The 27,617-nt window shown below is 46.7% G+C and overlaps 1 protein-coding gene across 1 annotated transcript; it reads right to left on the bottom strand.

The window, feature by feature from the left end:
* Positions 1-211: 211 nt before the first annotated feature.
* On the bottom strand, positions 212-26,417 carry POM121C (POM121 transmembrane nucleoporin C). The gene is made up of 13 exons (XM_047089185.1): positions 25,846-26,417; positions 24,707-24,922; positions 24,017-24,175; positions 22,301-22,381; positions 20,643-20,814; positions 8,414-8,505; positions 7,701-7,774; positions 7,139-7,263; positions 6,918-7,020; positions 6,315-6,491; positions 3,860-5,473; positions 2,193-2,315; positions 212-1,771 (listed from the first exon to the last, which is right to left on the bottom strand). Exons 1-13 carry the CDS (start codon positions 26,415-26,417, stop codon positions 1,674-1,676), a joined length of 3,606 nt encoding a protein of 1,201 aa, XP_046945141.1. The 3' UTR covers positions 212-1,673.
* Between the last annotated feature and the right edge of the window lie 1,200 nt (positions 26,418-27,617).

Here is a 27,617-nt window from a genome sequence, read left to right as displayed (position 1 = left end):
CATCTACGTCACATTATTTATAAAATAAGAATTATGGTTTATAGAATGTGTCCCGAAGGGGCTCTAGTCCCTCAGGAAAGCTGCCTGGGACAGTCTGAGCCTCTTGTCCACACAGGCATAACTTAACTATACAGCTAATTCCTAGTCAATAGCATTTATACTTAACCACCTCAGTGAACCAAGCTTGAAGGAATTTAAAAGGCAATTTAGCTTAAATACAAAAATAAATTTTTATTTCGTTAAAAAATGTTTAAATATTTTTTTCTTTTAATTTAGACACACGCATTCATACTTCTCCCAAAGAGGATGGGCATTGGCAGCAAGGCTCTTGGGCCTGGGGTATGTGATCTGGGAACAGGGGAAGAACGGGACGGAGGGGAGGCTCTGCTGAAGGGGGGGAGGGTGGGGGGGATGAATTTTGAAGCGTGGTTGGTTAATTTTGGTTTTCTAACATTCTGGGGAGGATCCAGCCCACGGTGGGGTCAGGTAGGCGGGAGGGAAACAGCAGAGGGAAGAGGACTTTGCTTCCCCCTCGGCCCCCATCCTCTTGGGCTGCCAGCCCTTAAAGTCAAAACACCATTTGAAAATCCAGGAGTCAGCACGTGTAGCCATAAAGCGGTGCTACTTTCCACATTCAATTAGCGAGGCCCCAGAAACTTGAAACAGTTAAGTCCGGCACTACCAACATGCCGCCACTCATACAATTCAATTCTTCCTCCAAACTCGATTCAAAGAGCAATAGACATGAGCATCAGACAGTAACACAGGACAAGGCTTTAAACATACAACCCCGGGGAGGAGGCGGACGAGCCCCACGGAGGCCAGCGGGGAAGGCGGGCAAGGAGGCAGCGGGGGACATCCTGCCCGCTCCCGGCGCTCCCCCCACTCCCCCGGAGCGAGGTAGCTCCCCTGCAGCTGCCAGGCTAACAGTCTTGAGCCACCGAGCTTTTAGGGGCTGAACTGGCAGAGGGTTGAGGACAAACATGGACTCAGACTTGGCAGGAGGAAGTGGACCAGCAGGAGCAGCCCCACTGGGGTCTCCAAGGCAAAGCTAGATTCAAGGTCCTTTAAAAAGGAGTAGAGCCTGCGGGGAACCAGGGAGGGACGAAGCAGCAAGAACTGGGGAAGCAGAGTCCCCTAACGGGACCCGAGGAGAACCGCTTTTTATAGGCAAGCCAAGCAAGGTAAAGCCGCGGGGCTGACCCACTTCCCCGACTCCCATCATCCACTGCACCGCGGCGGCACGTGTAGGTAGGGCCGTGCCTACGACCTGCCAGGCGAGAGGAGATGGCTCTGGGGGCGAGGCGGGAAGGGAGGCCGCCTGACCAAGCTCATACACCAGACAAGAGTCAGGGGAGGACGAGGACAGTATGTACAGATGTTTCTTCAGTTTTCTCCAGCCTCACCACGGAGCCATTCAAGTAAAGGGATCAGGCTCCTGCCCTGCGCACCCCAACCCCCCTCCCTCGAGAGGCCAGGGGCTTCTTCCTCAAGGAGCAGGAACCGGCCACCGCCGGTGGAGGCTGCCACCGCCTCCCTGGTGGCGGAAGCCAGAGATCTGGGGTAGGTTGCTTTATGGAACTAGAAGGGTCAGAGGCTCTTCCTAGCAGGTGCTGAGGTCCAGATGTGGGCAAGGAGGGGGGTTGGGGGGGGGTATGGAACGGGGACAAAGGCTATTTCTTGCGGGTGTGCTGCCTGCGGGCCTGCAGTCGCTGCCGAGCCCCCGGGGTCTTGGATCCCGCACCAATGGAAAAGGAAGGGGCCGCCGATCCTGGAAAGATTCAACAAGGTCTCATCAGGGCAGCTGCTATCCGGGACACCTCCCTGGGTACCCTAATCTCTGGAAGGTTAGGCCGACAGAATCTGGTACTTAAACCGGGCTTCCCAAACAGTGGCAGCGGTGTGTGTGGGGGGGTGGTGGCTACTGAAAGTACAGAATCCCAGAACACCTGAGAGCCAGCAAGAAGGCATCTGCCCTTGGCTTTCCAGTGGTCTGAAACATTCCACCCTCAACTCCATACCTGGGCTTTGCCAATCTCGTAGCCAGGCCACATCTTTCTCATGCCTGTGAGCCTGATCTTTTCCAGGGAGCCCCAGAGCCAGGAACCTGCCAAGACCCACCCCCACCTCCACCCCGCCCCCCACCGCCCTCCTTCTTTGCAGAAAGAAGCAGGGTCACGCTGGCTGCTTACCGAAAGGCCCGACTCCAACAAAGCCTTGGGTGGGTGTTGAGGACGCCCCAAAGGAGAGACCACTGCCCGATGCGCCCACCCCGGGGGCAGGGGTGTTCTGACCAAAAGTGGGTGTGGAAGTGCCTAGAACGAAGAGACGGTAGAAAACGAGCGACTAGGCAGTGGGCACAGGGCGTAACAGCCGGGATGACGAATTGGGGGGTGTCCCCACAGGGCACCTCAGCCCTGGACCACCAAAGCTGGCTCCCTCGGTGGTAGGAAGTGCCTCTGCCTGCTAACCACCGTGCTGCCTTTTGGCCACCTCAGGAACAGAGTCTCTGCATTCCTGGGGACACTCAACACCCTCCACCCCCCTCGCCTCCACCTGGACCAGGTTACTTCCCTCTGTCATGACTAATTGAGTTCTGCCTCTGCCCCCTGTTTATCTGTCCCTTGGCATCAGAAACTGGAACCTTCCTAACACCCCACCAGTGTGGGTCCTCTCGCCTTCCCATGGCCACGTTCAAAGTCCAGTCCTGCCGCCGCCTCCCCCCCCCACAGGCCTCAGGGAGTGCCGGCCGCCTCACTCCCAGTCCTGACCTTGCACCCCACTCCCACCCCGTCACCCCTCACCGCTGCCCGGGACTGCCCAGCACCCAGATGGCCACCGCGAGCACTTCAAGTATCACCCCCCCCTTGCCGAGCCCTGCCCCTCTCGCGGCACCAGCTGGAGCTGTGACAGGCGCGCCTGCACCTGTTCTCCACCTCAGTCTGGATGTCGCTGATTAACAACGTGTGACAGCACGGGCCGGCCTCGCTTTAAATTCATAACCGCGGGGCGCCTGGGTGGCGCAGTCGGTTAAGCGTCCGACTTCAGCCAGGTCACGATCTCGCGGTCCGTGAGTTCGAGCCCCGCGTCGGGCTCTGGGCTGATGGCTCAGAGCCTGGAGCCTGTTTCCGATTCTGTGTCTCCCTCTCTCTCTGCCCCTCCCCCGTTCATGCTCTGTCTCTCTCTGTCCCAAAAATAAACGTTGAAAAAAAAATTTTTTTTAAATTAAAATTCATAACCGCGATTCTCCAACATTCTCGTTACATTCCTTTTCCCACTCTCCAAACGACCATTTCAAGATGCCCTCCTCTGTACACGGACCTCCCCAAGACCTCTCCCGTTTCCTGAAGAAAGCACGCTATCAGGATCAGAGCTCCTTGGGAGTCTCTTTCCACGTGGCAAATCAGATCACTTCATTCTTCTGCTTGAAATTCTACCAGGATTTCCCTCAATACTTAAATCCAAGCTTAACCCTGGCCACGTGTGACCGTCAACTCTGCCTCCCCACATCATTCTGGAGCACTTCTGTTCTTCGATCCTCTAGCCACACCTCACTTTTTGCTGTTTGTGACCAGAGCTTGCTTCCGCCCCTGGGCCTCTGCGCCAGCTCTCCTGCGCCCGAAGCGTGGGCTCTGGCTCACGCCTACCCACCCATGCTCCCAACCCCTGCATCACAGACGGGGAGTCTTGGCTCAAACTGCCTCAGAAAGGCCCACCTCCTCGACCACCAGACCGTCTTCCCCCAGGACGCACAGCTCCCTGACCCTGTATCTAATGTCAGTCACCGCCACACCGTAAAGCTCCGAGGGCGGCCGGGGCCAGCACTCAGAGCAGCACCCGAGTCCGTTCCTCATCTTACCTCCGAACACAGGCTTGCTCTCGGGCGCGCTCGCCACACTGAAGGCAAAGGGTGTGCTCTGGCTGGGTGCGCCCAACGTGCTCTGACTCAAGCCTCCTCCGAAAGGCGTCGTGCCGCCAGCGGTCCCGCTCTGTCCTGTGCCGAAGCTGAACGCTCCAGAAGCAGAGCTGGTGCCGGGGGTGGCCGCGTTGATCCCGAAGCCCCCGCCGCCGGCCGGGCCGGCCGAACCCCCGAACGTGAAAGGCGCCAGCGTCGTGCTGCCGAACACAGAGCTACCGGTCCCGCCGCTGGTGGTCTGGGTTGTAGCTCCGAAGCCGGAGGCGGCGGCCGCCCCAAAGGAGAACACGGACGTGCCGCTGCCGAAGGCCGGCTGGGTGCTGGCGGGGGCGCCGAAGGCCGACGCCGTGGGCTTCAAACCGCCGAAGCCGGACGGCGTGGCACCGCCGAAGGCGGGCTGGGTCGGGCCGGGCGCTGGGGTGGCAGCCGGGGCCGCGGCCGCAGAGTTCCCGAAAGCGAAAGAGCTGCCGAAGCTCGGGGCGAGGGCTGGCTTGGTGGTGCCCTGCTGCTGCCCGTCGGCGGCCCCGAACGTGGGCTGGGGGTTGGCTCCCGGGTACGAAGAGAGGGGGGGCTTGGTGCTCGAGCCGAAGGGAATGTGGAACGCCGGGGTGGCGGCGCTAGTGAAGGTCGGCGCCGGCTGGCTGCTGGTGACCGGGGCGGGGGTGCTGAGGCCGCCGCCGAAACCGCCGAAGCCGGTGGTGCCGCTGCCGCTGGCGGTCGTTGGCGCGGCCCCGGGGAGGGACTGGACAAAGGTCGTGACCGTCGTCGAGGCGGGCGCGGCAGGAGGCTTGCCGAACTGGAATATGGAGCCCACGGCCGGGGTGAAGCTGGCACCGGAGGCAGGGGGAGCCCCGAAGAGGAAAGGCTGGGCAGCGGAAGTGGTGGTGCTGGTCACGCTGCTCACACCAAAGCTGAACGTGGGCTTCGAAGCAGAGTCTGTGGACGTGCTGGCTGTACTCGTGGGAGCCACGGCTGAGGTGGCACCGGCCTGGCCGGTGAAAAGAGGGGTGCTCGTGGCAGTGGCTGGAACGGCCGTCTGACTGAAGAAGGGGACCGACGAGGGCACAGACGTAGGGGGCCCGATGCTGCCGAAGATCGGCTCGAAAGTGAGCTTGGGGCTGCTGGCAGGCGCAGGGAGGGCAGAGCCGGAAGGGGTCGCGGTGGTGACCTTGGATGGGCTGGATGGCAAAGGGCCCTCATTCTCGCTTTTTGGTGGGGCCAGAAAGATGGGCTTGAACATGGGCGATGCCGAGGACACGGCGGGGGCTGTGGAGGTAGGGGGGTCGGCAGGTGGGGTGCTCAGCATTCCCAAAAGAAGACTTTGCTTCGGGGTGGGAGACGGGGCCGATGTCTCAGCCTGAGGAGCTGGAGGGGACTTGGTGGGGTCAGTGGCTGGGATCGGGGAAGCAGCAGGGGTCAGCCCTAAGAAAGCGGCTGTGGATTTGGAGTCCGAGGAGGTGCCTGGAAGGGGTCCCGACTGTGAAGACCCAAGAGGGGCCGGAAGGCTGGGTGTCTTCGGAGGTGTGTGGGCCCCAGTGGTTGCCACTCCAGCAGATTCTGGAAGAACAGAGAGAGTAAATTCTGAATACCTCAAACGTGATGGCATTCAACGCTTCTCTCCCTAGCACCGTGCTGGGGATTCAGAGTCCGTCAACAAATTGTGACGACATCCACACCACAGACCCTTAAAGTATCCACCCCTTAAAATCAAGGAAACATTATTTCCACCCTTCCCCGATCGTAGGACACGATGGGATACGATGTGGCCTCATTGGGGGGTAATGTGTAGAAACTAAGGAAAACCCAATCACCCAAACTCCAGTCCTGTTAATTTCCCAGATGCACCTTACTTACTATTCATCCAACAAAGACTGCCTGTTTGCCTACTGTGCTAAGTGCAGGGCACATAACCACAAATGGAAGAGTCTCTGCCCTTGAGCCCTGGGACGGGCTGATGCCGGATAGACTACTCTATGTTAAAGGGCAACAAGAGGAGTGTGGGCACACCATGAAGGACCCTTGGAAACCTAAAGGGAAAAATGACGTCCTCTTGTGCCTGTGGTCATGTGACAAGACTTGGTAACCATGGGATCACATTTACATCTCAGAGCCACCTCAAAGGTAAACGTGTGCATTTTACAGAGGACAACAGCAAGGCTCTGAGTGGCTCTGGCCTCCAGAGCCTCCGACTGCTAAGACTAAGCCGTGGACCCCCTTCCCTAGAACCTCCTGATGAGAGAATTCTGAAGCTCGGAAGCGTGCACCAGCTCAGGACTGCTGAGCCACAGCAAGTTCAAGCTCCCGAAGACCTTCAGGGACTGGCAGGCATGACGCCTTTACTCCACATGACCCACGGACGGATGCCATTCGACGCCGCAGATGGAGCTCGCCCACTCACCCGAGGAAGGGGGTGGGCCTGCAGAACTCTGCTTCTTCTTCAAGCTCTCCAGCAGCGGGTTGGGGCTTGGGGCTGGGAGGGCGGCTGGGGAGGCGGCGGTCCCAGTAGTTGGCAGGGTAAACGTCAAAGAAGGTTGAGTAGTAGGGGGCTTCTCGGTGCCAGAGTTAGAAGCCGTATCTAAGGAGAAAGAAAGGTGCTGGGAAATTCTTTCCAGGGGCACATCATGTAGCACGAGACACTCACGGACTCGGTATCTGCTTATTTAGAAATGCTTCCCCTGGGGCACCTGGGAGGCTCCAGGTGAGTGACTGACTTCAGCTCAGGTCACGATTCACGGTTTGTGAGTTCAAGCCCTGAACGGTCAGTATGGAGCCTGCTTGGGATTCTCTCTCTCTCCTCTCGCTCTCTGCCCCTCCCCCATTTGGCATTCTCTATTTAAAAAAAAAAAAAAAAAAGCAAGAAAGAAATGCTTCTCCTTGATTCCAATGCTCATTGTTCTCCAGATTCCACTGAGGCCTCAAAAGGATTTGTCAGATGAGAAAGATCCAAATAAAACCAGAGGAAACTCCTCTTTGCAGCCTGAAGCTGGTCAGTCTTCCTTACCAGTCCCATCCTCCAAGGCCTCGTTAAACCACCGCAGCGAAGCTCTTTTTTCCAAATCTAGATCTTCGGCAGTGATGGAGTAGCCAAGCTGGGGAGGTGGGGGCTGCCAGAGAGAAAGATGAGAGGCCCATCAGGGAAGCTGGAAGAAACCTGTATTGAGCTGCCCTAGAACTTGGGGATGCCGAGCTGGGGCGGGCGGGTGTGGACAGACAAAGCCATACCAGGGTCAGCCGAGCCCCTCGCCGGGAGGGTAGGAGCTGAATCTTTCGCTTCCGCTGCCCAGAGCTGCCAGGTGTGGGAGGGGAGCTCCACGAGTTCTGCGCCTTCCATGTGGTTGTATCTGCAGCTAAAAAAAACAACATGGACTTGTTTTCTTCCTCCTCTTCCAGAAATGGCCAAGTTTGTCTATCCACTTGGTTTTTAACACTGAATTCTCACTGGTTATGTCTGAAAGATTTGGTCTTCCGTGGATGGGGTCTTGGAGAGTTTGCAAGACGGTTTCTGCCAGGAGGGTATCAAGATAACTGCTCCAAACACAGGCATACAAGTGCTTACTGACAGTAGTCACCCAGGCCGCTCAGAGGCCCCCACCAGCGCTCATCGCCAGCCCACAGATCCACTGGCCGGTGCCGTAGCTGCCAGTGCCACAGACCACAGACCTCTGCACCCACCAGGCCCTGCACACAGCGATGCTCAGCGCATGCTTCCGGATGAGCAGGGGTCTCACATGCTCCATAAACACTCCCACCACCAGAAGCTACTCCTGCGCGCTTCACAACCTACCCTTTTCTCCCTGGGCCTCCTTGTCTGTTGCCAAAGGAGTTGAAGAACTGGAGCGGTGAGAAAGCTCGTCCTCTCTGAGGGCAGAAGAGGCAGAGGCGCATTTAGAAAGACTTCCTGATACAGAGTATCGGGTAACTACTTACAGCCTCGTAACTACCAACCCGGCCAAAGTCTAGAACAACTGTGATTTAAGATCACAGGCCAGGACAAAAAATAAGAGAAATCAAAAGGAAATTCTTACAAAACGAAGGGAGAAGTTCCTGGAAGCCACGGAGAAACCTGTCTCACAACAAGCACAAAACGAGAACCTTCACAACCTTACTTACACCTCGCCCAGTTCCCGAGAGCTGTAGCCACAGAGCTGACCCCTAAGAGCAGCAGTCTAGTCGCCTGTTGGTGCCTGGAGATCAGCTGGGGTCCAGAACATGAACTCTCCTGCCCCTGCCATGATTCTCTGTGCCCCCTCTACCCTGTGGCCTTTGCGTTCACACCCCAGTCGCTTGTGCTGCAGGATGAGGAAGAGAGCCAGAGCCTCCAGGGTCAGCACAGAAGACATTTAAGAGGCGAGAGCAGTTTGGGCAGGTACTTCACTGTCCTTCTGGATGGCAATCTTGGATCCTCCGGATCGGAGCCGCAGGAGGCCTAAGAGCCAAGTACGTGTGCTTCCTTTCCTGCCCTCTCATTAGTCTGCAGTGCAAACAAGGACCCGTTACCTTATTTTCTTTGCTGGCCTCTCTGGTGTCTGTGAGCGGGATGAGGCTGGGCTGGAGAACGGTGACAAGCTGGGCCCGCTTCTCTTCCAAAGCTAAAAGGCAAAAAGCAGTGACATGGTTACCCTACTGGACAGCGTGACATCCGCCTTCAATACAACTTTGTATTCTGTTCATCGCCACACACAGGGTCTCCTCCTCAGTGACAAACATCTTTTGTGGAGCACTTGGCTGACGTAGTGGAGCATGAGACTCCATCTCCGTGTTGTGGGTTCGAGCCCCATGTTGGGTGTAGAGATTACTTAAAAATACTATCTTTTAAAACAAAAAAGGAGCACCTGGATGGCTCAGTCGGTTGAGCATCTGACTCTTGATTTTGGTTCAGGTCATGATCTCACGGTTCGTGGGTTCAAACTCCACACTGGGCTCCTTGCTGGCAGCGTGGAGCCTACTTGGGATTCTCTCTCTCTCTCCCGTTCTCTTTGCCCCTCCCTGGTGCATGAGCTTCCTCTCAAAAATAAATTTAGAAAAATAAAAATAAAGAAAAACATTTCTCTGTGAAGGAAGGCCCCTGAAGGAAAGTCAGTTGCCAGTATTAACTATGGGGAAAAAGTCTGAACAAGTAAGGAAATGCTAACTAATAAAGTACAAGGAACAATGTACTTTTTGCATATATTAAAAAGTAGAAGGTTACATTCAGTCATGGTTTAGAGCCTATGATGCATCCAGCTTTATGTTGGCTGCAGAAATTATACAATTAAGAAGCTTTCCCAACCCCCCTCCCCGCCTCAAAAAACCTATTACAGCAAAGGTAAGCCAGTAAACTAATAGTCTTGCTTTTATTAATTTTTGTTTTACTTCAACTTTATTTTTTTTAGGTATATTTTGAGAGAGAGCAAGTGGAGAGGGGCAGAGAGAGGGAGAAAGAATCCCAAGCAGGCTCTGCACTGCCAGCACAGAGCCTGATGTGGGGCTAGAACTCACAAACTATGAGATCATGACGTGAGCCAAAGTCGGATGCTTAACCGACCGAGCCACCCAGGTGCCCCCTGCTTCAACTTTATTTTTTTAAGATGTGCTATCATGACATTTATGACTTATGCAGTATCTATGGTATTTGCTGTTACATGATTATTATCCAGACACCTGTCTCTTCCAACAAACAGGCAATCGGTTCCTTGGTAGCGAAGGTCTGTTCTCACCTTCCCCTCATGCAAAGCAGCCTCGATAACTGACAAAGAGCAAGCACTATGAAGTTTCGTGAAGTCTTTAGCTTAATCACAAAAATACTAATAACCTATCACTGCAGACATTCTTCCAGAAGTTTCTAGTGATTTCTTACTCAGTAACAGTTATATAAGCACAAACAAGCAGACAGCAATCTTTAATAAAAGTCTGAAGAGGTAGGGGCGCCTGGGTGGCGCAGTCGGTTAAGCGTCCGACTTCAGCCAGGTCACGATCTCGCGGTCCGTGAGTTCGAGCCCCGCGTCGGGCTCTGGGCTGATGGCTCAGAGCCTGGAGCCTGTTTCCGATTCTGTGTCTCCCTCTCTCTCTGCCCCTCCCCCGTTCATGCTCTGTCTCTCTCTGTCCCAAAAATAAATAAAACGTTGAAAAAAAAAATTAAAAAAAAAAAAAAAAAGTCTGAAGAGGTAAAGAAGAATTTAAACTCAGAGACAGGTGGCGAAAGTGGTGAAACAGGGCAGCTCCATGAGACCAGTATCAGGACACCCGAGGCTGAGAACGGGTGTGAGAGGAATGCTGGTGCACTCAGGGAAAGAAACACAGAACAAAAACTAAACGCTTGGGCCTCACACCTTACATTTTGAATAAAGTACCAAAGATGATTCCAATGTTTAGCCAGGGTTAAGGACAACCTGGTTCAACACTTAAGGGAAAATACTGTACCCCCACTATGTCTGTCACAGGTGACACACACACACACACAATCCAGATGTGACCAAGGTTTACATGCAAGAAGTGTCACAAAAGGACTAAAAAAAACCAGATTAGCTGTTCCATACTATGGGCCAGGGAGAAGTCTGTGCCAGAGACAGAAGACAAAAAACTGACACACTGTCACATAAAATCGCTACGTAAAGAACCTCTCTGTGGAAAGAACCTCTCTGTGGAAAAGTATCACGCGCAGCAGGGAGACTCTATGTGCCATCTGTCTTTTCCACCATGCTCACATTTCCATAAAATCGAAATAAAATCTATGTAGGCTGGAAATAAACACACCCTGAAACAAACAAAAACTATAAACAAAATAAACAAAATTAAACAAAATTAAAAGGCAAATATTTTCAGGAAGAGTTATTATCCTTAACATGAAAAATGCAAGTCCTGCAACTCCACAAAAATATAATGAACGTATCAAATGAAAAACAGGCAAAAGATGTAACAAGGAGAGTCATTAAAAAAAATAGTCAATCTATTCTTCTAACAGTCAATTTAGTTCTGCGCTATAACTCAACTTTGATTTGCAGAGTCCCCACTTCACAGAGGCTCTAGACCTTTCTACTTTACAAAGAATGCCAAGATGAGCAAGACGGTTCCATCAAGAAATTTACAGTGTGAAAAAGAGGAAAGAACACAAATCGACTGTAACAGCCAAAAGACAAGACAGCCTTTCATGACTTAACAGAAAGCACCTGAAGAGTGCCTGCAGTGGGATGGACGTGTTATTCCAGAGGGAGACCAGAACAAAGCAAGGGAAGGCAGCAGGTAGGAAGTGCTCTTGGTAGATAATAAATGTCACGGTCTGGCTGCAACGTAGAACATAGTTACGGGGCACAAGGGCGAGAGGCAGGTTAGGCCTGGAAGTGAAGGCAAGGGTAAATACATACGCCTACTCTGGAAAATGAGAAATCTGGTAAGACACAGGGAGATATCAACGCCGCGCACAAAAGGTCAGAGGACAGTTTACTTTTTCTATAACTGGTACCAGTGTAACATCTGTGATGACTTTGTATCAATGCTAGGACTTCCAGTGTAGACAGTTGTAGATGTGGATATTTACTAGTGTTCCCCTGGAAAAATATAGTTAAATTAAATACCTCTACTACCACCTGCACCAAATGTAAGGACACTGAAATTGATTACTGGAGATGATCACTACCTCAGTACATTTTTTTCCAAAGAAACATAAAGAACGTTCATATTGGGGCACCTGGGTGGCTCAGTCGGTTAAGCATCCAACTATGGCCCAGGTCATAATCTCCCCGTTTGCTTCAGATTCTGTGTCTCCCTCTCTCTCTGCCCCTCCCCAGCTCATGCTGTCTCTCTCTCTAAATATAAATAAACAAAAAAAGAACTTTAATATTACTTTATTTATTTATTTATTTAGAGAGACAGAGAGATGGAGAGAGACAGAGAGAGACAGTGCATGCATGTGAGCAGGGGACAAGCAGAGAGGGGACCAGTAACTACTTAAAACAGAATACCAAACAGTTATTAGTGTCAGGGAGTATATTTCCTGCACAGGTCAAAGGCTCCACCACAAATGAGGCTGCTTAAAATCTGACCCACTTCCAGGCAAAGGCTGACCGTGTTGTTTTACACTAACGCTCCCGCCAGAGACAAGAAGCAAATGCTGAAGGTCTGACCTACGTGTGTTTGAAGGTATGGCAGTACGGAAGAGCCAGCGGGGCAGGAGACATCGTGGAGCCAAGGGAAGAGGAGCCAAGGGTTAGCCCCCACATTTAAGTCTACTTTTTCTCTCATGGTGAATGCCAATTCCAAAAGCAAAAGCTGTAGTTGAGAGGCACGGAAAAGCTTTTGGAGTCTCATATGGCTGGAAAGACAAAAATGAATTCAGGGTCTTCCAAAGTAGAGGGTCCTTAATAAGACCTAAAGCTTTCTGGTTGGGATCCCAAAGGCTGCATACGAGGATATAGGGCAAATCAGAAATAAAGCAGCCCTCACGAGAACTGACAACCAACTCAAAACCATGTCAATTCTACCTGGACAGAAGTAACCTGCCACTATCCTAACTACTGCCCAAGGTAAAGTAAAAAAGTAAAACCTCCCTGGAGGAAGGAAGACACCATCATTCAGAGCTTTAAGTCACCATTACTTTTTTTTTTTTTTTTTGTCTGACACAGAAATAAAGCAACAACAAAAATATATAAGAAAGTAATAGGGGCGCCTGGGTGGCGCAGTCGGTTAAGCGTCCGACTTCAGCCAGGTCACGATCTCGCGGTCTGTGAGTTCGAGCCCCGCGTCAGGCTCTGGGCTGATGGCTCAGAGCCTGGAGCCTGTTTCTGATTCTGTGTCTCCCTCTCTCTCTGCCCCTCCCCCGTTCATGCTCTGTCTCTCTCTGTCCCAAAAATAAATAAACGTTGAAAAAAAAAATTAAAAAAAAAAAATAATAAATTTTATAAAAAAAAAAAAAAAGAAAGTAATAGTTATCCAAAACCCCAGAGGAAAAAATCAGACATCAAAAACTGACCAGAAGACTCAAATGCTGGAATTATTGAATAAAACCTTAGAAGAATTGTTATACAAGAATTTAAATGACAATATGGAGAATCCTGGCACACCAACAACAACCGTAAGAAAGAGAATCAAAACTACTTAAGATGGATGGCAGTGGATGACAGAAAGCTAAAGTAAATCAGTAAATTAGACGAAGGAAGACTAGAGGTGGAGACAAAATGACAGGAGACACAGACAGACAGACACGGACAAAAGGAAAAGGTCTACCATGTGCCCTGGAACACTGAGGGGGGGGAGAAAATAGGGCAGAACAGTATCTGAAGAGATAATATTAGGTTGAGAGTTTTTCAAAACATATCAAGCCACAAGACAAACTCCAAGGAATATAAACTGTAAACGAGCACTTCATAAAATTTCTTTTCAAGTGAAGTTGGAACACTTACCAAAACTAAACATGTACTCAGGCACAGAGCAAATCTCAAAACAAGAATGGATAGAGGAGTATATCCTGTGAGCTAATGGAATTTAGCTAAAAACCAGTAACAAGGAGGACAAGGAATTAATGGTTTTGAAATTAAGCAATGAATTTCTAAGTAACCCATGAATCAAAGAATGAATATGAAAAATTCTTCTATTACAAAGCTGTGGAAATGCAGCTACGGTTAAGTTTGTAGGAACTGTGTAACCTTAAATACATATATTAGAAAAGGGAAAACAATGGAAAAACCCCAGTGATCTAAGAATCTGGATTAAAAAGCCAGAAAGAGATCCCAACAAATCAAACATGAAAAAAGAAAAAAAAAAGGAAAAAGAAAAAAAAAAGAAGTAATACCTATAAGGGCAGAAATTAAAGAAAAAGGAAAGCATAAACTAGAGTGACTTCTAAAATTCACTGATACATAACCTTGAAAAAGGAACTTCCTTAATCCAATAAGGAGTACCTATCTACAAAATACCTGTATTAAACAGCATATGTAACAGGAAATGTGGAAAGCGCTCCCTTTGAGATCAGGAAAGACAAGGATGTTTGCTATCACTTCTATTCAACGTTGTACTTCAGGTCTTAACCAAATGCACTAAGGCATAAGCAAACAACATAAGGACTGCAAAGGGAGAAAAAAAGCTGTCATTATCGTAGGCAACGTGATGCACACACAAAAGTCCTAAAGAATATATAGATGCTTATAGGATTTAGCAGATTTCCTGAATGCAATAATCAGTTGTATTTCTATACATCAGCAACAGATTTTAATACACCATTATAGTAGCATCAAAAACATGTATCTAGGAATAAGTTTAATACGTAAAACAACTACATGGTGAAGTTAAAGATGATGTAAATGAAGGATATACCATGTTCATGGACTGGAAGATTCAACACTGTAAAAAGGTCGTTTCTCTCCAAAATAACTGGCAGATTAAAGGCAATCTTAACATCTCAGCAAGTGGTCTTTATTTAGGTGGAAATCAACAAGCTAATTCTAAACTTACAGAAAAATGCAAAGGGTCAAGATCGAAGACAATTCTGAAGAGGAATGAAAGAAATGAGAAAGTTGGATGACTTATTCTACTACACACCAAAACTAAAAGACTGTGTGGCATAGTGTAGAGAAAAACAGACCAACAGAACAGAATCTAGATACGGATCCACATATACATATGGACACTTAAATTATAACAAAGGCAGTGCCACAGCGCAATTTTGAGGGAAAGGGTGATCCATCCTTTCAATAAATGTTGCTAAGTCGAATGGATATTTATGTGGAAAGACACTAATTTTGATCCGTACCTCGCATCATATACAAAAATCAACTTCAGGCGGATTATAGATCCCAATGTGAGAAGAAAAATAATAACGCTTCTAGAAGGTAGCATAACACCACCATGACTTCAGGTAGACAAAAAGTTCCTAAACAGTGCACACAATACATTAACCATAAGAGTAAATCTGAAGAAAACCAAGTGGTGAGACACAGAATAGGACAGTGATTTGTTGCAATACACAGAATTCAGAGAGCTTGCATCTAGAATATATGAAGAATGTATATAATATAAATCAGTAAAAAAAAGACAACTAAATAGAAGAAAGCCAAGAAACCTGAATAGGTACTTCATAAAAAAGGAAGTATGAATGGCCAATGAACAGTTCATACCTCTATTTCATTAGCAATCAGCAATTACAATTATAACCACAAATTACAATTAGGAAATTACAACCACAATGAAATACTATTTCACACCCACTGGAATGGGTAATTAAAGACTGGTAACACCAAGTGTCAGTGAGGCTGTGTAACCACAGGAACAAAATCTCATACTGCACTGGTAAGGGTAAGAGTATCAACGGAAACATAACGTCCTTCCTTCTTCCCTTCATCTATTTATTTATTTATATATATATATATTTAAAAGTTTATTGCCCAATGCAGGGCTTGAACTCATTAACTGTGAGATCATGATCTGAGCCAAAGTCAGACATTTAACTGACTGAGCCAGCCAGGCACCCTTGAAACAAAACTTAATTTTTATTTATTTATTTAAAAAATTTTTAACATTTATTCATTTTTGAGAGAGAGAGAGAGAGAGAGAGAGAGAGAGATAGAGACTCGGAGCTCAAGCGGGGGTGGGCAGACAGAGAGGGAGACAGAATCCAAAGCAGGCTCCAGGCTCTGAGCTGTCAGCACAGAGCCCAATGCGGGGCTCGAACCCACGAACCGTGAGATCATGACCTGAGCCGAAGTCAGACACTTAACCGACTGAGCCACCCAGGCACCCTGAAACATAACTTTAAAACAGTTCAATACAATCTACTAAAACTGAGAATTACACATACTTTATATATGTGCACCAAAAGATTTAATACAAGAATGTCCATGGTAGCATTATGCATAACAGCTCCAAACTGGAAACCCAATGTCCCAACAAGAGGAGGAAAAAATTGTGGTATATTCATATAACAAAAATGAACACAGCAAGAAAATGAAAGACTTGTTGCTACATGCAACAACATGGATGCATCTCACAAAGAAAATGGTGAGTGAAAGAAGCCAAATACCAAAGAAAACATATTCTGGTCTCCATTTATATATCAAGTTTTAAAACAGGGAAAATTATATGGTGCTAATATTCAAGAAGGAAGGAATGAGTATGAGAGGGCCTTCTGGGCGTTGAAAATTTATTGGGGCACCTGGGTGGCTCAGGTGGTTAAGCGTCTGACTCTTGATCTCTGCTCAGGATATGATCTCACGGTTCTGGAGTTTGAGCCTGGCGTCAGGCTCTGCACTGATGGCAAAGAGCCTGCTTGGGATTCTGTCTCTCCCTCTCACTGCCCCTCCCCAACTTGTGCTCTCGCTCTTTCAAAATAACAAAGTTAAAAAAATAAAAAGAAAATGATTTATTACTTGACCTGGGTGGTGGTTACATGGAGCTAAACACTCACAATACTTGTTTTTCTACATTAGACTCTGATTTAAAAAAATATTTTCAACATGGATCATATGACACAGAATGCTATGCAATATATAATGATAAAAAAGGATGTTTTTCAAAAAAGCACACGTGATGATCCCATTTGTGTAACACAGACCAATAATTCTGTGTAGTATCTGTGTTTGCATATAGCACGAATGTTAACAGGTACTACGGGACAGAGACTGGGACACCCAGGTCAGGGGAATTTTATTTTACTGAACACCTTTTTGAAACCAGGAAATGTACTACTTGCAGCAGGTATCACAAATTCCAACAAAAAGAGTACACAGTAAAAAGTTTCCCTCCTACAGCAATAGTTATTCCCAGTTTTTAATAAAATCTGTCAGAATTATTCTATGCACTTTAAAAGATTAAAGAAACCAGCAGCACAAACAACAGAGGATACCATAGACACAGTTCTGCACCTTGCTTTTGTCATGTATCTTTTAGATCATTCACATCAGCGCCTATTAAGGTACCTTATTCTTTTGGATAGTTACATAGTATTTCAACTTATGGAAATTCAACTCCCCTCCCCCCCCCCCAAAGGCACATTTACATTGTTTCCAAGATTCTGCTATTAAAATGCTACAATCAACATCCTTGTATATGTTTTCCAGTGTATATGTAGAATTAACTCCGAAAAGCAAGGCTGCTGGACCAAGGGCACCTGCATCTCTAATATTGGTAATTACCTGCCACACTGCTCTCTAGAGAACTGTATGAACTGACACTCCCACCAGCACTGCACAAGAAAACCGTTTTCACAAATACTTTCATGACTTTTATTTTACATTTATTTTTTTATTTTTTTTTTCCACGTTTTTTATTTATTTTTGGGACAGAGAGAGACAGAGCATGAACGGGGGAGGGGCAGAGAGAGAGGGAGACACAGAATCGGAAACAGGCTCCAGGCTCTGAGCCATCAGCCCAGAGCCTGATGCGGGGCTCGAACTCGCGGACCGCGAGATCGTGACCTGGCTGAAGTCGGACGCTTAACCGATTGCGCCACCCAGGCGCCCCTATTTTACATTTAAATCCAGTTTCTCCAATATAGGAAAATCCGCCCAAACTCACTCATAAGAGACACAAATACTACTCCTCACTTAACTGGTAAAAATCCAAAGCTATGACAACCTTCATCTATTGATTACTATGGAAAAATGGTGACTCATACGATGCTGACGGGAATGCTAAACGGTACATACTCTAAGAAGGGGAAGTTAACAATATCTAGCAAAACTACACATGCATTTAACCTTTGGCCTGGAAATCTATATTCTGGGGAAGCTATCCTAGAAGTGTAAAGGCCAAAGTGTGAAATGACACATGAACTAGAGCATTACCTGCAGCACCATCTGTCCCAGCATTAGATGGAAACAACCCAACGTTTGTCACCAAAGGGAAAGAGTAACTATGCAGGTGTAGAGGGAAAGACGAAGCAAGGCTCAAACTTGCACCTATCACTGCCTCAAAGGTTAGAAGGTGGGGTTTACAGATAGACATGGATTTGCATATGGTTTTGAGGGGAAACAAAAAAAAAAAACACAGTGGAAGGACGATCAGAAAGTAATAAAACAGGAAGGGAACAACATGGAGTAGAAAGAGGTGGCAACTGGACTTCTGAGTGTATTTTGCTTTACCATACGTTCTTCGGATGATTTAAGTATTTTATTTTACATAATTAAAAGCAAACTATATTCAAAAATAAAAGAAATCCCTAAAACATTAAAATACACTGAATAAACCTTACCGTATATCAAGTTGGTGCTGTAAATGAGAACACTGAATTCACATTACTTTATGACACGTATTTTGATTGTATATTCCCCAGTACCCATACAAGAATATATACTAACAACAAAATGAGTCACAAGTAATTCTTAAGCTGGTTTGTCTTACTGTTTGTAATGGCAGTGATATCATTATTTTGAAATCGTGTGTACTAGGGACCAATCAAATAAGTAATTATGAAGAAACATTTTTGTATAAGAATACATAAAAATATAAAATCAAAGAAATTATGTAAAAAGTTCTGTAATCCTAAATCTGAATTTGAAATATCAGTACAAACTAACGATTGAGCGTCCTCTTTCTAAAGGGTATGCATACCTTTATGGTCCTAGAGACTGTACCTACAAATATCATTTCCAACTCAAAGAAGCCAAGGCTGTCTGAACAAAGAGACTTCAGTTTGAGTTGGAAATGTACACAAAGGATTTTTTTTTTTTTTTTAAAGTTAAAAAGCACTGAAGTTATTTATCAAAAACTACTGGGGTAAGAGCACCTGTGTGGAGTCTGCTTGGGAGTTTCTCTCTCTGCCCCTCCCCCTCTCACGCTGTCTCACCCTCAAAATAAATAAACTTAAAAAAAATACTGTTTTTCACAAACTTGAAGGTTTGTGGCAACTCTTGCTTTTAGCGAGTCTATTGCTGCCATTTCCCCAACAGCATGTGCTCACTTCATGTCTCTGTCTCACATTTTGTAAGTCTTACAATATTTCCAACTCTTTATTATTATCCTATGTGTTATAATGACCTGTGATCAGTGATCCTCAATATTCTTACTGTAACTGTAACTGTCTTAGAACATCACAACCCATACCCGTGTAAGGCGGCAAACTGAACTGGTAAATGCATGTGTCCTGTTCCACCAACTGGCACTTCCCCCACCCTCTCTCTCCCTTTCCTCGGGCCTCCCTATTTGCCGAGATACAAAAGTATGGAAATCACACCAAGAACAAGCCTACAATGGCCTCTAAGTGTCCAAGTGAAAGGAAGAGTCGCATGTCTGACTTTCAAGCAAAAGCTACAAATGACCAAGCTGAGTGAGAAAGACAGGTCAAGAGCCGAGACACTGAAAGCTAGGCTTCTCGTACCCAATAACCAAGGTGTGAACGCAAAGGAAAAGGTGTTGAAGAAATCAGAAGTGCTACCCTAAGGAACACACAAATGATAAAGTGAGGAGGCCTTACTGCTGAGATGGAGGAAGTCTCAGTGGGGTGGACAGAAGACCAAACCAGCCACAACATTCCCTTAAGCCAAAGCCTCATCCAGAGCAAGACCCAGCTCCTCAATTCAACGAAGGCTTAGAGGTGAGGAAGCTGAAGCAAAGTCTGAAGCCAGCAAAGGCCAACTCAATGAGGTTTAAGGGAAGAAGCTGTCTGCACAACAAGGCAAAGCAGCAAGTGCTGATGGAGAAGCTGCAGCAAAGTTACCCAGAAGATCCAGCTAAGGTCATTAATGAAGGCGGCTCCACCAATCAACAGATTTTCAGTACAGAGAGCCTTACGTTGGAAGAGGCCATCCGGGACTTCTGTAACTATAAAGTCGGTGCCTGGCTTCAAAGCTTCAAAGGACAGGCCGACTCTCTTGTCACGGGCGAATGCAGCTGGTGACTTCAAGTTGAAGCCAGTGCTCACTGACCGTTCTGAAAATCCTAGGGCCCTTAAGAATTATCCTGAATCTGCGCGTTGTGATGATTACGTGAGGAAAGTTACGTAAAGTGCTCAGCACAGGGCCTATCACAGAGTAAGTGCTCCAGGTAAAGGTTATTATTTAATATTCTTTGTATTCCCACGGCTGCTCTGGCTTAGGCCTTCATCTTTCATTTGTATTACCCTAAGAACCTTCTGGATTATCTTATCTCAAAAACGGTCTCCTCTCAAAAATCTTTCACACATGCCTTATTTTTTTTTCGAGCTACTATATATAGGGTGTCCACTACTGACAGGCACTGTGATGGGCATTTTCCAAGCATTGCCCTCAATCTTTGTAATAATCTTTTGGAGATGAAAAGGTTTAAGTGACTTACCCGCCCAAGGCCCTATAGGTACTAAGAGTCAAGAGTCAAGATTTGAACACAAGTCTGCCTGGTAGCAAAGCTTGCTCTGTTCCCTAGGCCACACTACTTCCTCTTACTAAGAAAGAATCGCAAATTTTTCTAAAAAAGAAATTTTTTTAATGACAATATTTTAAAAACTTTCACTAAATTCTCAATGACAATAGGGTGAATTTCTTTTCTAAGACCCAGTGCAATCGGGACTGAATCTACCTTTCCAATTAAATTAGTATCATTTATGGAATTCTTCATCCTTTTGTCTATTTATCTGCAATACTGGCTGTTTTGTGCCACATGCCCTGGTTTGCTTTCTGGGCTTTCTAGTCCATCCCTGGGTCTACCGTTACCGTTCAAGGGTTTGTATCTTCTGTTTAGCTTAGAGGTAACCCCAATATCTGACAAACAGAAGGTGCCTAGTAAACACTGGCTAATCAACTAATTAATGCTTGGAACGCATTTCTCCCATAGCACAGGATGAACGTACCTGAGAGAAACCTCGAGAAGAACTGTAAGAACTGGTAATGGCATTGCGGCTGGAGCTAGGGATGCCACCTGTGTACGTGCTTGTCAAGGAGCTCATGGAAGAGGTGCGGGATCTCTTATTCAAGTGGTCATCTGAGCTCTGGGAATTGAGACCTCTCTTCAGAGAGCCAGGCCTAATACAAGAGAAAAGGACAGTGAGGTGCGCAACGCAACGTTCTTTGAAGGCTTTCATCCATGGCCATAAAGTTTCTCAAATAAACTTAATAAAAATGGATAAAGCTCTTAATATTACTGTTACCACTTCAGCTAAATATCTCTGACAAAGGCAGGAAGGGAAAGCCAAATATTTAAAAAGTGAAATGTAGGATTCCACTTAAATAATACTTTAGAAAAAAAAATATTTTAGAAAATGCACCCTAATCTACAGTGACAAAAAGAAGATCAGTGGATGCCTGGGGATAGAGGCAGGACTGGAAGGAGGTGCTACTAAGGGGCACGGGGAAACTTGTGAAGGTGACGGTTATGTTTATTACCTCGATTGTGGCAATGGTTTAGCAGGTGTATACATGTCAGAACTTATCAAACTGTACACTTTAGACAGGCACAGTTTATTATAAATGTCAATTATACTTCAACAAAGCTATTAAAAAAAAAAAATCAGAGTTAAGAGGAACCAATTTTTCTAAGCTTCCAACCGAAACAAAAATTCTCTAAACATCTTTCTTGTAGAATAGTCATCCAACCTTTGTTACAATGTAGACAACTCACGATCTCCTAGAGTGATGACTGTTAGCCACTCTTACACTGGATGGAGGAAATGTATTTCCCCTAAGGTCCACCTATTTCACCAGGGGAATCCCATCTGGAGCCAAACCAAGCGACTGTTTTCCTTCTTTTTTTCCATGCGACTGTCCTTGAGGTTCTTGAAGACCATTAGCCTCCCCTCCCTCATTTCCTTATTCTCCTTGAGATTTTTCTCCTTTGGGTTAGTACTTTGTACCTTTAAAACCCATTCATGTGCCACCACCACCCCTTAACATCTTATAATTGCTTCACGTGGAATGAATGTCAGGTTGTGCTTATCTTCTCTTACCGTGTAGGGCATCGAAGCAAGCACAGCACTGCACGGATGATCTGAACAGAATTAAGGGAAGCAGGACTGCCTCTCACCTGCTCCATGCTAGTCTTTGTTCTTTTATCAGTACAGACTAGGAGCACATCCGTTCTTCTGACAGCCTTATCATACTACTAACTCAATAAGCATGTAAATCACCCCAAGTACCTCAACAATTTCTAAGCCACTTTCCCTCCTATCCAATTCTTCCTTAAATACTTCAATTCACACATACAAACTTAACATTTATCTTAAATTTCACACTGTTGCATTTTATCCATTGCACAAACCTGTTTACATATGTGGTTAAATACATTTACAAACTCTTAGCCTTACCATATTTTATCCATAGTAATGAAAAAATATTAGAAGAAATTAGATGATACTGTGGCACATTACTCAAAATGTTCCTCTCCAATTTCAAAGATTTGAACCTGAATTAATAAAGCATCACAAAAAAGCACAGAGTAAAATCTACAGGAAAACAGCTCTGAGGGTTCCCTTTCCCCAACAGTCTATCTCATTCAGATAAGAGTCTCACTTACTTAGGCACAAAAGCAGCAGGAACTCCATTAGCCACCAGGGGCTCAAATGCTGAATGTCCACTCCCACTGCTATCATGGCGCCTGTGACAAATCAAAAAACCCTCAATTAAATGAAATGACTGTTTTTTTTTTTTTCTTAGAGTATCTTCTCATATTCCTGGAACCTTATACTATTTCCATGGCATATAAGTTCCACGCTAGATAAGGAAAAGTTGCTTCAAATCCTAAAGATTCTGAAAGGTAAATTTATTCTAAGATTGTCCTCATAGCAAGGGAAGTATAAACATGCTTCAAGACCTTTTGACCTTATTAAGGTGTATCAATTAATTGCTAACTTCTCTCCAAAGTTTTACAATCACAAATTTGATACTCTACCATCCACAGATTAAAAACAAAAAACCAATGAACACTTTAGGGACCAACCCACACATCGCGTAGTGTTCTAAAGGTTAATATGGCAAACCCGTTAGGGAAAAATGTCATATAACACACGTAAGAAGGACCTATGCATGGTGCCCATAATCACCGCTTACTCCAAGTGTGAGAAAGATAACAGGGTCTTCAGTTATATAGGCTCATGGGGTGAAGAAAAATTATAACTGGAGAACAAGGGAGACCTACTGGGAATATAAAAAAAAGAGTCCTTCTCCTGCCTCCAACCCCCACTCGCCACCCCTGCTTAGCTAGCTAACATTAGTTCAAAGTGCTCACTTGTAAATCATCTCTCCATCATCAGATCTTCCCACATCACATAAAACACTTCCACTTATTAATATTTCCCTACCTAATTTTCCACTGGCAGTATCAAAGATGGCCATCTTTGAACTTGTAGGAGATGAAAAATCTAGTCTAGGTAATAGAAACAATATATTTAACAAGTATGGGGTCCACTGTCTCCTCAGAGTGCTTCCTTGTCTAATATAAAGAACCCCCCCCTTCTAATTAGTCTGTTAGATCCACCCTGTTGTTTTTTTTTTTTTTTTAACCTCTAGACACAATCTAGAATTCCTCGTCTTCTTATCCAAGTCCCATGGGAACTCCATCTTGCTCGCTGCCCTATCCACAGTACCTGGAGTAGGCCCTGGCAAAAAGAAGGTGCTCAATCTGTTGAATTAAAAGACTGAAATCCTGAACTGATTCTTGGAAAGCCATAAGCAGTTCTGCATCCTAACTAGTGACTTCAGCCTCTACTCTTTCCACGCTCAGGAGATAGACTGTTTATTCCATTTTCATTAAGATATCAGAAATCAAACAATGAAATTGGTTTTACTCTCATTACTGATAAATCTACCATATTCCAGTCTTCACCTTTCTTTGCTAAATGTTTCTTCAGCACAAGTAAGACATCTGAAATGGGGGTTACCCAAATAACTGAACAACACAAGCTGGTGAGGGAAAGATTGTTAGCATTCTCTCTAAAAATAAGATTCAGCACATTTGTATCAAAAGTATGAGGCTAACATGGCTAACAGCTGTCAGCTTATCTCTGGCACTTATGGAAAAGGTAAATTATAAAGTTTAACTTGTATCTTAGAAAACTAAGAACATTAAAGCCCTTGTTACTAAGCTCTTCCACGGAAGCCAAAGAAGCCTACTATAAATATAAAGCTCACAAACTGGAGTTGGCCTTTGTATCTTTTTGGCAATGATCTGTATTTCAACAAATCACAGGAGTCCATGTGGGAGGCCTGTTTAATACTCTGCTGGGCTGGTTACCTTCTTTTATTTTCCTGGCTATCAAAAAATATTTGGTCTTCTTCCTCCACCGTCCTTTTCTTTCTCTCCTTGAGGGCACTCAGTACAGTTTCCTTTGCACATGGGTCTGGGGCATTATTTGATGGTGAGGACAGTGTGGAGTTGATTATCTGCTCTGGTCTGTAAGGAAAGATAATATTCTAGCATCAACACATTTTAATAACCATGTCAGGGACAGTAGAGTGGCTCAGTTGGTTAAGCTTCTGTCTTGGCTCAGGGCATGATCTCACGGTTCGTGGGCTTGAGCCCTACACATCGAGCTCTCTGCTGTCAGCACATAGCCTGCTTCAGATCCTCTGTCCCTGTCTCTCTCTGCCCGCCCCCCCCCCCCACATTCACTCTCTTTAAAAAATAAATGAACGTTAAAAAAATAATCATGCCATACAGCACAGACTTCAGCCACTGGAAATCAGAAGCTAACCGATACGCAAACGTATACACTGATAGAAACTGCCCCTAGCAATTAAAGCTACAGCCTAAGGCCAAAACAAAACAAACATAAAAAACTGTTCAAGGACCAGATTTAGGGATTTCTCATTCAAATAAACAGTTTCTTCCCTTTTATGCTTTACATTTGTTTTATCAGAGGAGTAGCTATAGAAGAATAAGTGGAAATAAATCGGAGTTCATTCTGCCAGCAGTAATACTCACATTGGCGAACGAGCCAATTTACTATCCGGAGGAGCAATCCTCACTGTCACTGGGCTGCACACCATTTTGGAATTACGAGCAGATAGCACAGTCTTCTTGTGATAACCATTCCAGCACACTGTAGGAAGTACCCCCAGAAGGGAATATTGGGCCTGCTGGATTGGGTATCGTCTTCGAGGTGTTATGACAAACCGGTTTGATAAAGTCCCACAATCCCTGTGGAGAATGGGAGACACACTATAGAATCAAAGAAGCTTAAAAGAATGGCAGAAAACGTAGACTCCTAAAGCATCACGTGGGTTCGGTTATTTTCCAGAGAGCTCAGACCGCTTTTTGAGCCACACAAAACAGCATTTTTATGGGAACGTTCCCCCATTCCATCTAAGGGTGGCAAGTGGCAGCTGTTGAACAGCTGTCCCTACAATGGATTTCAACAATTTTGAGAGGGAAATTGAAAACCCTGCCCACACAAGGAAAACTACAATGGAAGGAAAGTGCATGTTAGGGCATGCCAGGCGGCACTTTTCAAGAATTCTCAAAGCATTTCAGTTTTTTATGCTGAGTCATAAGTAATACACACCCAAAGTCAAACATTTTTACCACCTAAAGTTGATCTTTCAACTACATGTGTTTATCCATAATCTAATATTTTCACCAAAGTTTTGGATTTCCTTGTGTCACTCAGCTATTGGGACTAAACAGAAATGCCTCTTTGATATTTATCATCAAATTTTATCAAAGAGGGGTCTCCTGGGAACACCGCTTTGATGTACTTCTCTTACTGGTCGAAAGGAAAAAATGTAACAAAATATACGATCTAAACTATTCTTGAAAGAACAAGATATTTTCACCAGAAGTGGGATATTTTAGTAGCTTATTAAGTATCCTGCTAAATCCATGCCGTATTAAAATTAAGTTTTAAAAACTGTAAGGAAGGAAACAGCTCTGCCATCACATCTCATCCCAAAGGTTCAAGGAGGGCAGGAGGCGGCTGACACACACCAAGGTGTTCAAAGAGGACAAAGCGACACAGAATCCACTTTGACTTAACGAAAAAGAAAATCGGATTTAAAAGTTAAGCCCTCAATTCAAAGCTGGTCGACAAAGAGGAGGGTCTGGGGAAGGTGAGCGTATCTTACCGGTGGGAAGGCCTCCTCGAGGGTCGGAGAAGAGGAGTGGGGAGAGAAGGGTGAATGTGGTGAGCGCGATGCGCCGAGTGCGCTGGCGACACGGCGCGCGCGGACGCGCAGCGGCGGCCAGGCCTCTCCAGCAGGTCCCTGGCCTCCGGGGCGGGGACAGGCTGCGGGGGGCCGGGCTTGCCCAGGTAACTGCCCATGAGGAGCAGTTCGGCCGGGTCGGGTCCTTCGGGCGGGCTCCGCGGCTCTAGGAGACTTCCGTTCACCGCCGACTTGGCCGGAGGCGAAGCGTGCAGTGCTCGCTGACGCCGCGCGCTCCGAACGAGCGAGGAGAGGGCGCGCGAACCTCGGGGCTCGCGGCTCAGTCCCCACCAGGCCGCGGTGGCCCCCACGGCCAGCCAGGCCAGCGCCGCCGCCGCCGGCACCAGGTACAGCACGAGGCCGAACAGCGACAAGCCAAGGAGCGCCGCCCCGGCCGACCCACCGCAGCCCCCGCTCCGGCCCCGGCCGTCCCTGGCGCTCGCTATCGGCCGCCGCCGCTCGCCTCCGCCAGCCGCCGCAGCCGCCGGAGACATCGCGGCTCCGCGCCGCGGAGAAGACTTAAATATCCCAGCGTGCACCGCGCCGCGCGCCGCGTCATCGCGCGCCGGCCGCGTCACTGCGCGCGCGACCCGGACGCGCGACCGCCGCGGGCAACGCCGCTGCTGCCCGGCAACGCGCTAGACCCGACCCAGCTCGGCAAAGGCGGTCTCGCAGAAACGCGGTGCTCGTCTTCTTGCGGGTTCCGCGCGTCCACCGCACCGCACCCCACCCATACCGAGGTGAGCCTGTGGAAGAGTCGCGTTAAGAATAAAAGCTCCGGAAAGCGCCGTGATGTTTGATCCATGTTATTTTCTAGGGGACTAACGTCCCCGGGACAGTGTTACCAGAGGTAGTGAGTTTTTTCAGTTGCCCTGTTTACTGCCCAAGGGGGTTTACTTCTACGGCAACACTTAAATGCAAGACCAACCCAAACCAACCACCCTTGTTAAATGTGTATCTAATTCTAATAAATTCCCGCTCAAGCAGTCTAACAAAGAATCTAACAGATTGCGGATCAAACCTTAAGCTGCGACCTGAGTAGGAGTTGCTGCCGTACAAATTGTTTCAGTGGTACAGTTATCTACCAAATTTCACATCGGGTCCAGAATCGGGGAGATTTTGAGGATTTGTGATCAATTTACCTATGTTAAATGCGGTGGTCTTAGAAAGTGGGCTCGTGGTTGTCGAGGGCTGGGGAGTGTGTTGGGGGTCGGAAAATGGAGACTGCTAAAAAGTAGAGCTTTCTTTTTGAAGGGCAACAAAACTTTTAAAATTAGATTATGGTGATTGTTGCAGAATCCTGTGAATTGTATGGCATGTGAATTGTATCTTAATAAAACCGCTGAAAACAAAACAAAGAAACCTTTAGTGGTCTGCAAATTCAGATTTTGAACTAGCTGAGCTTCCTGGACCATTCATTCACTCCACTGCTAATCTGCACTGAAGACATGAAAGGGGAAAAGCCAGGGTCTCTGATCTCTACAAGCCTTCTCTTTAGTAGAGAAGAAATAGGTGTAAGTAGAAAGCTACAATTCAGTGTGGCCAGTGTGATAACAGACGCACAAAAAGAGAGAGGGAATGATAAAGAAGTAGATAGGCTGGGAGGTGTTACTGGAGGGGAGAGAACTGGCTAAAGCAAGTTCAAGGCAAATACGGGAGCACTGTGCAGAGGCACAGAGATGGAAAGGAGTATG

The sequence above is a fragment of the Lynx rufus genome, unplaced genomic scaffold (assembly GCF_022079265.1).
Source record: "Lynx rufus isolate CCGP_SWC_20201006 ecotype Redwood Valley unplaced genomic scaffold, mLynRuf1.p SCAF_27, whole genome shotgun sequence".
NCBI lineage: Eukaryota > Metazoa > Chordata > Mammalia > Carnivora > Felidae > Lynx > Lynx rufus.
Note: the sequence above shows the minus strand (reverse complement) of the source record. Positions and strands in the feature narration are given on the sequence as shown.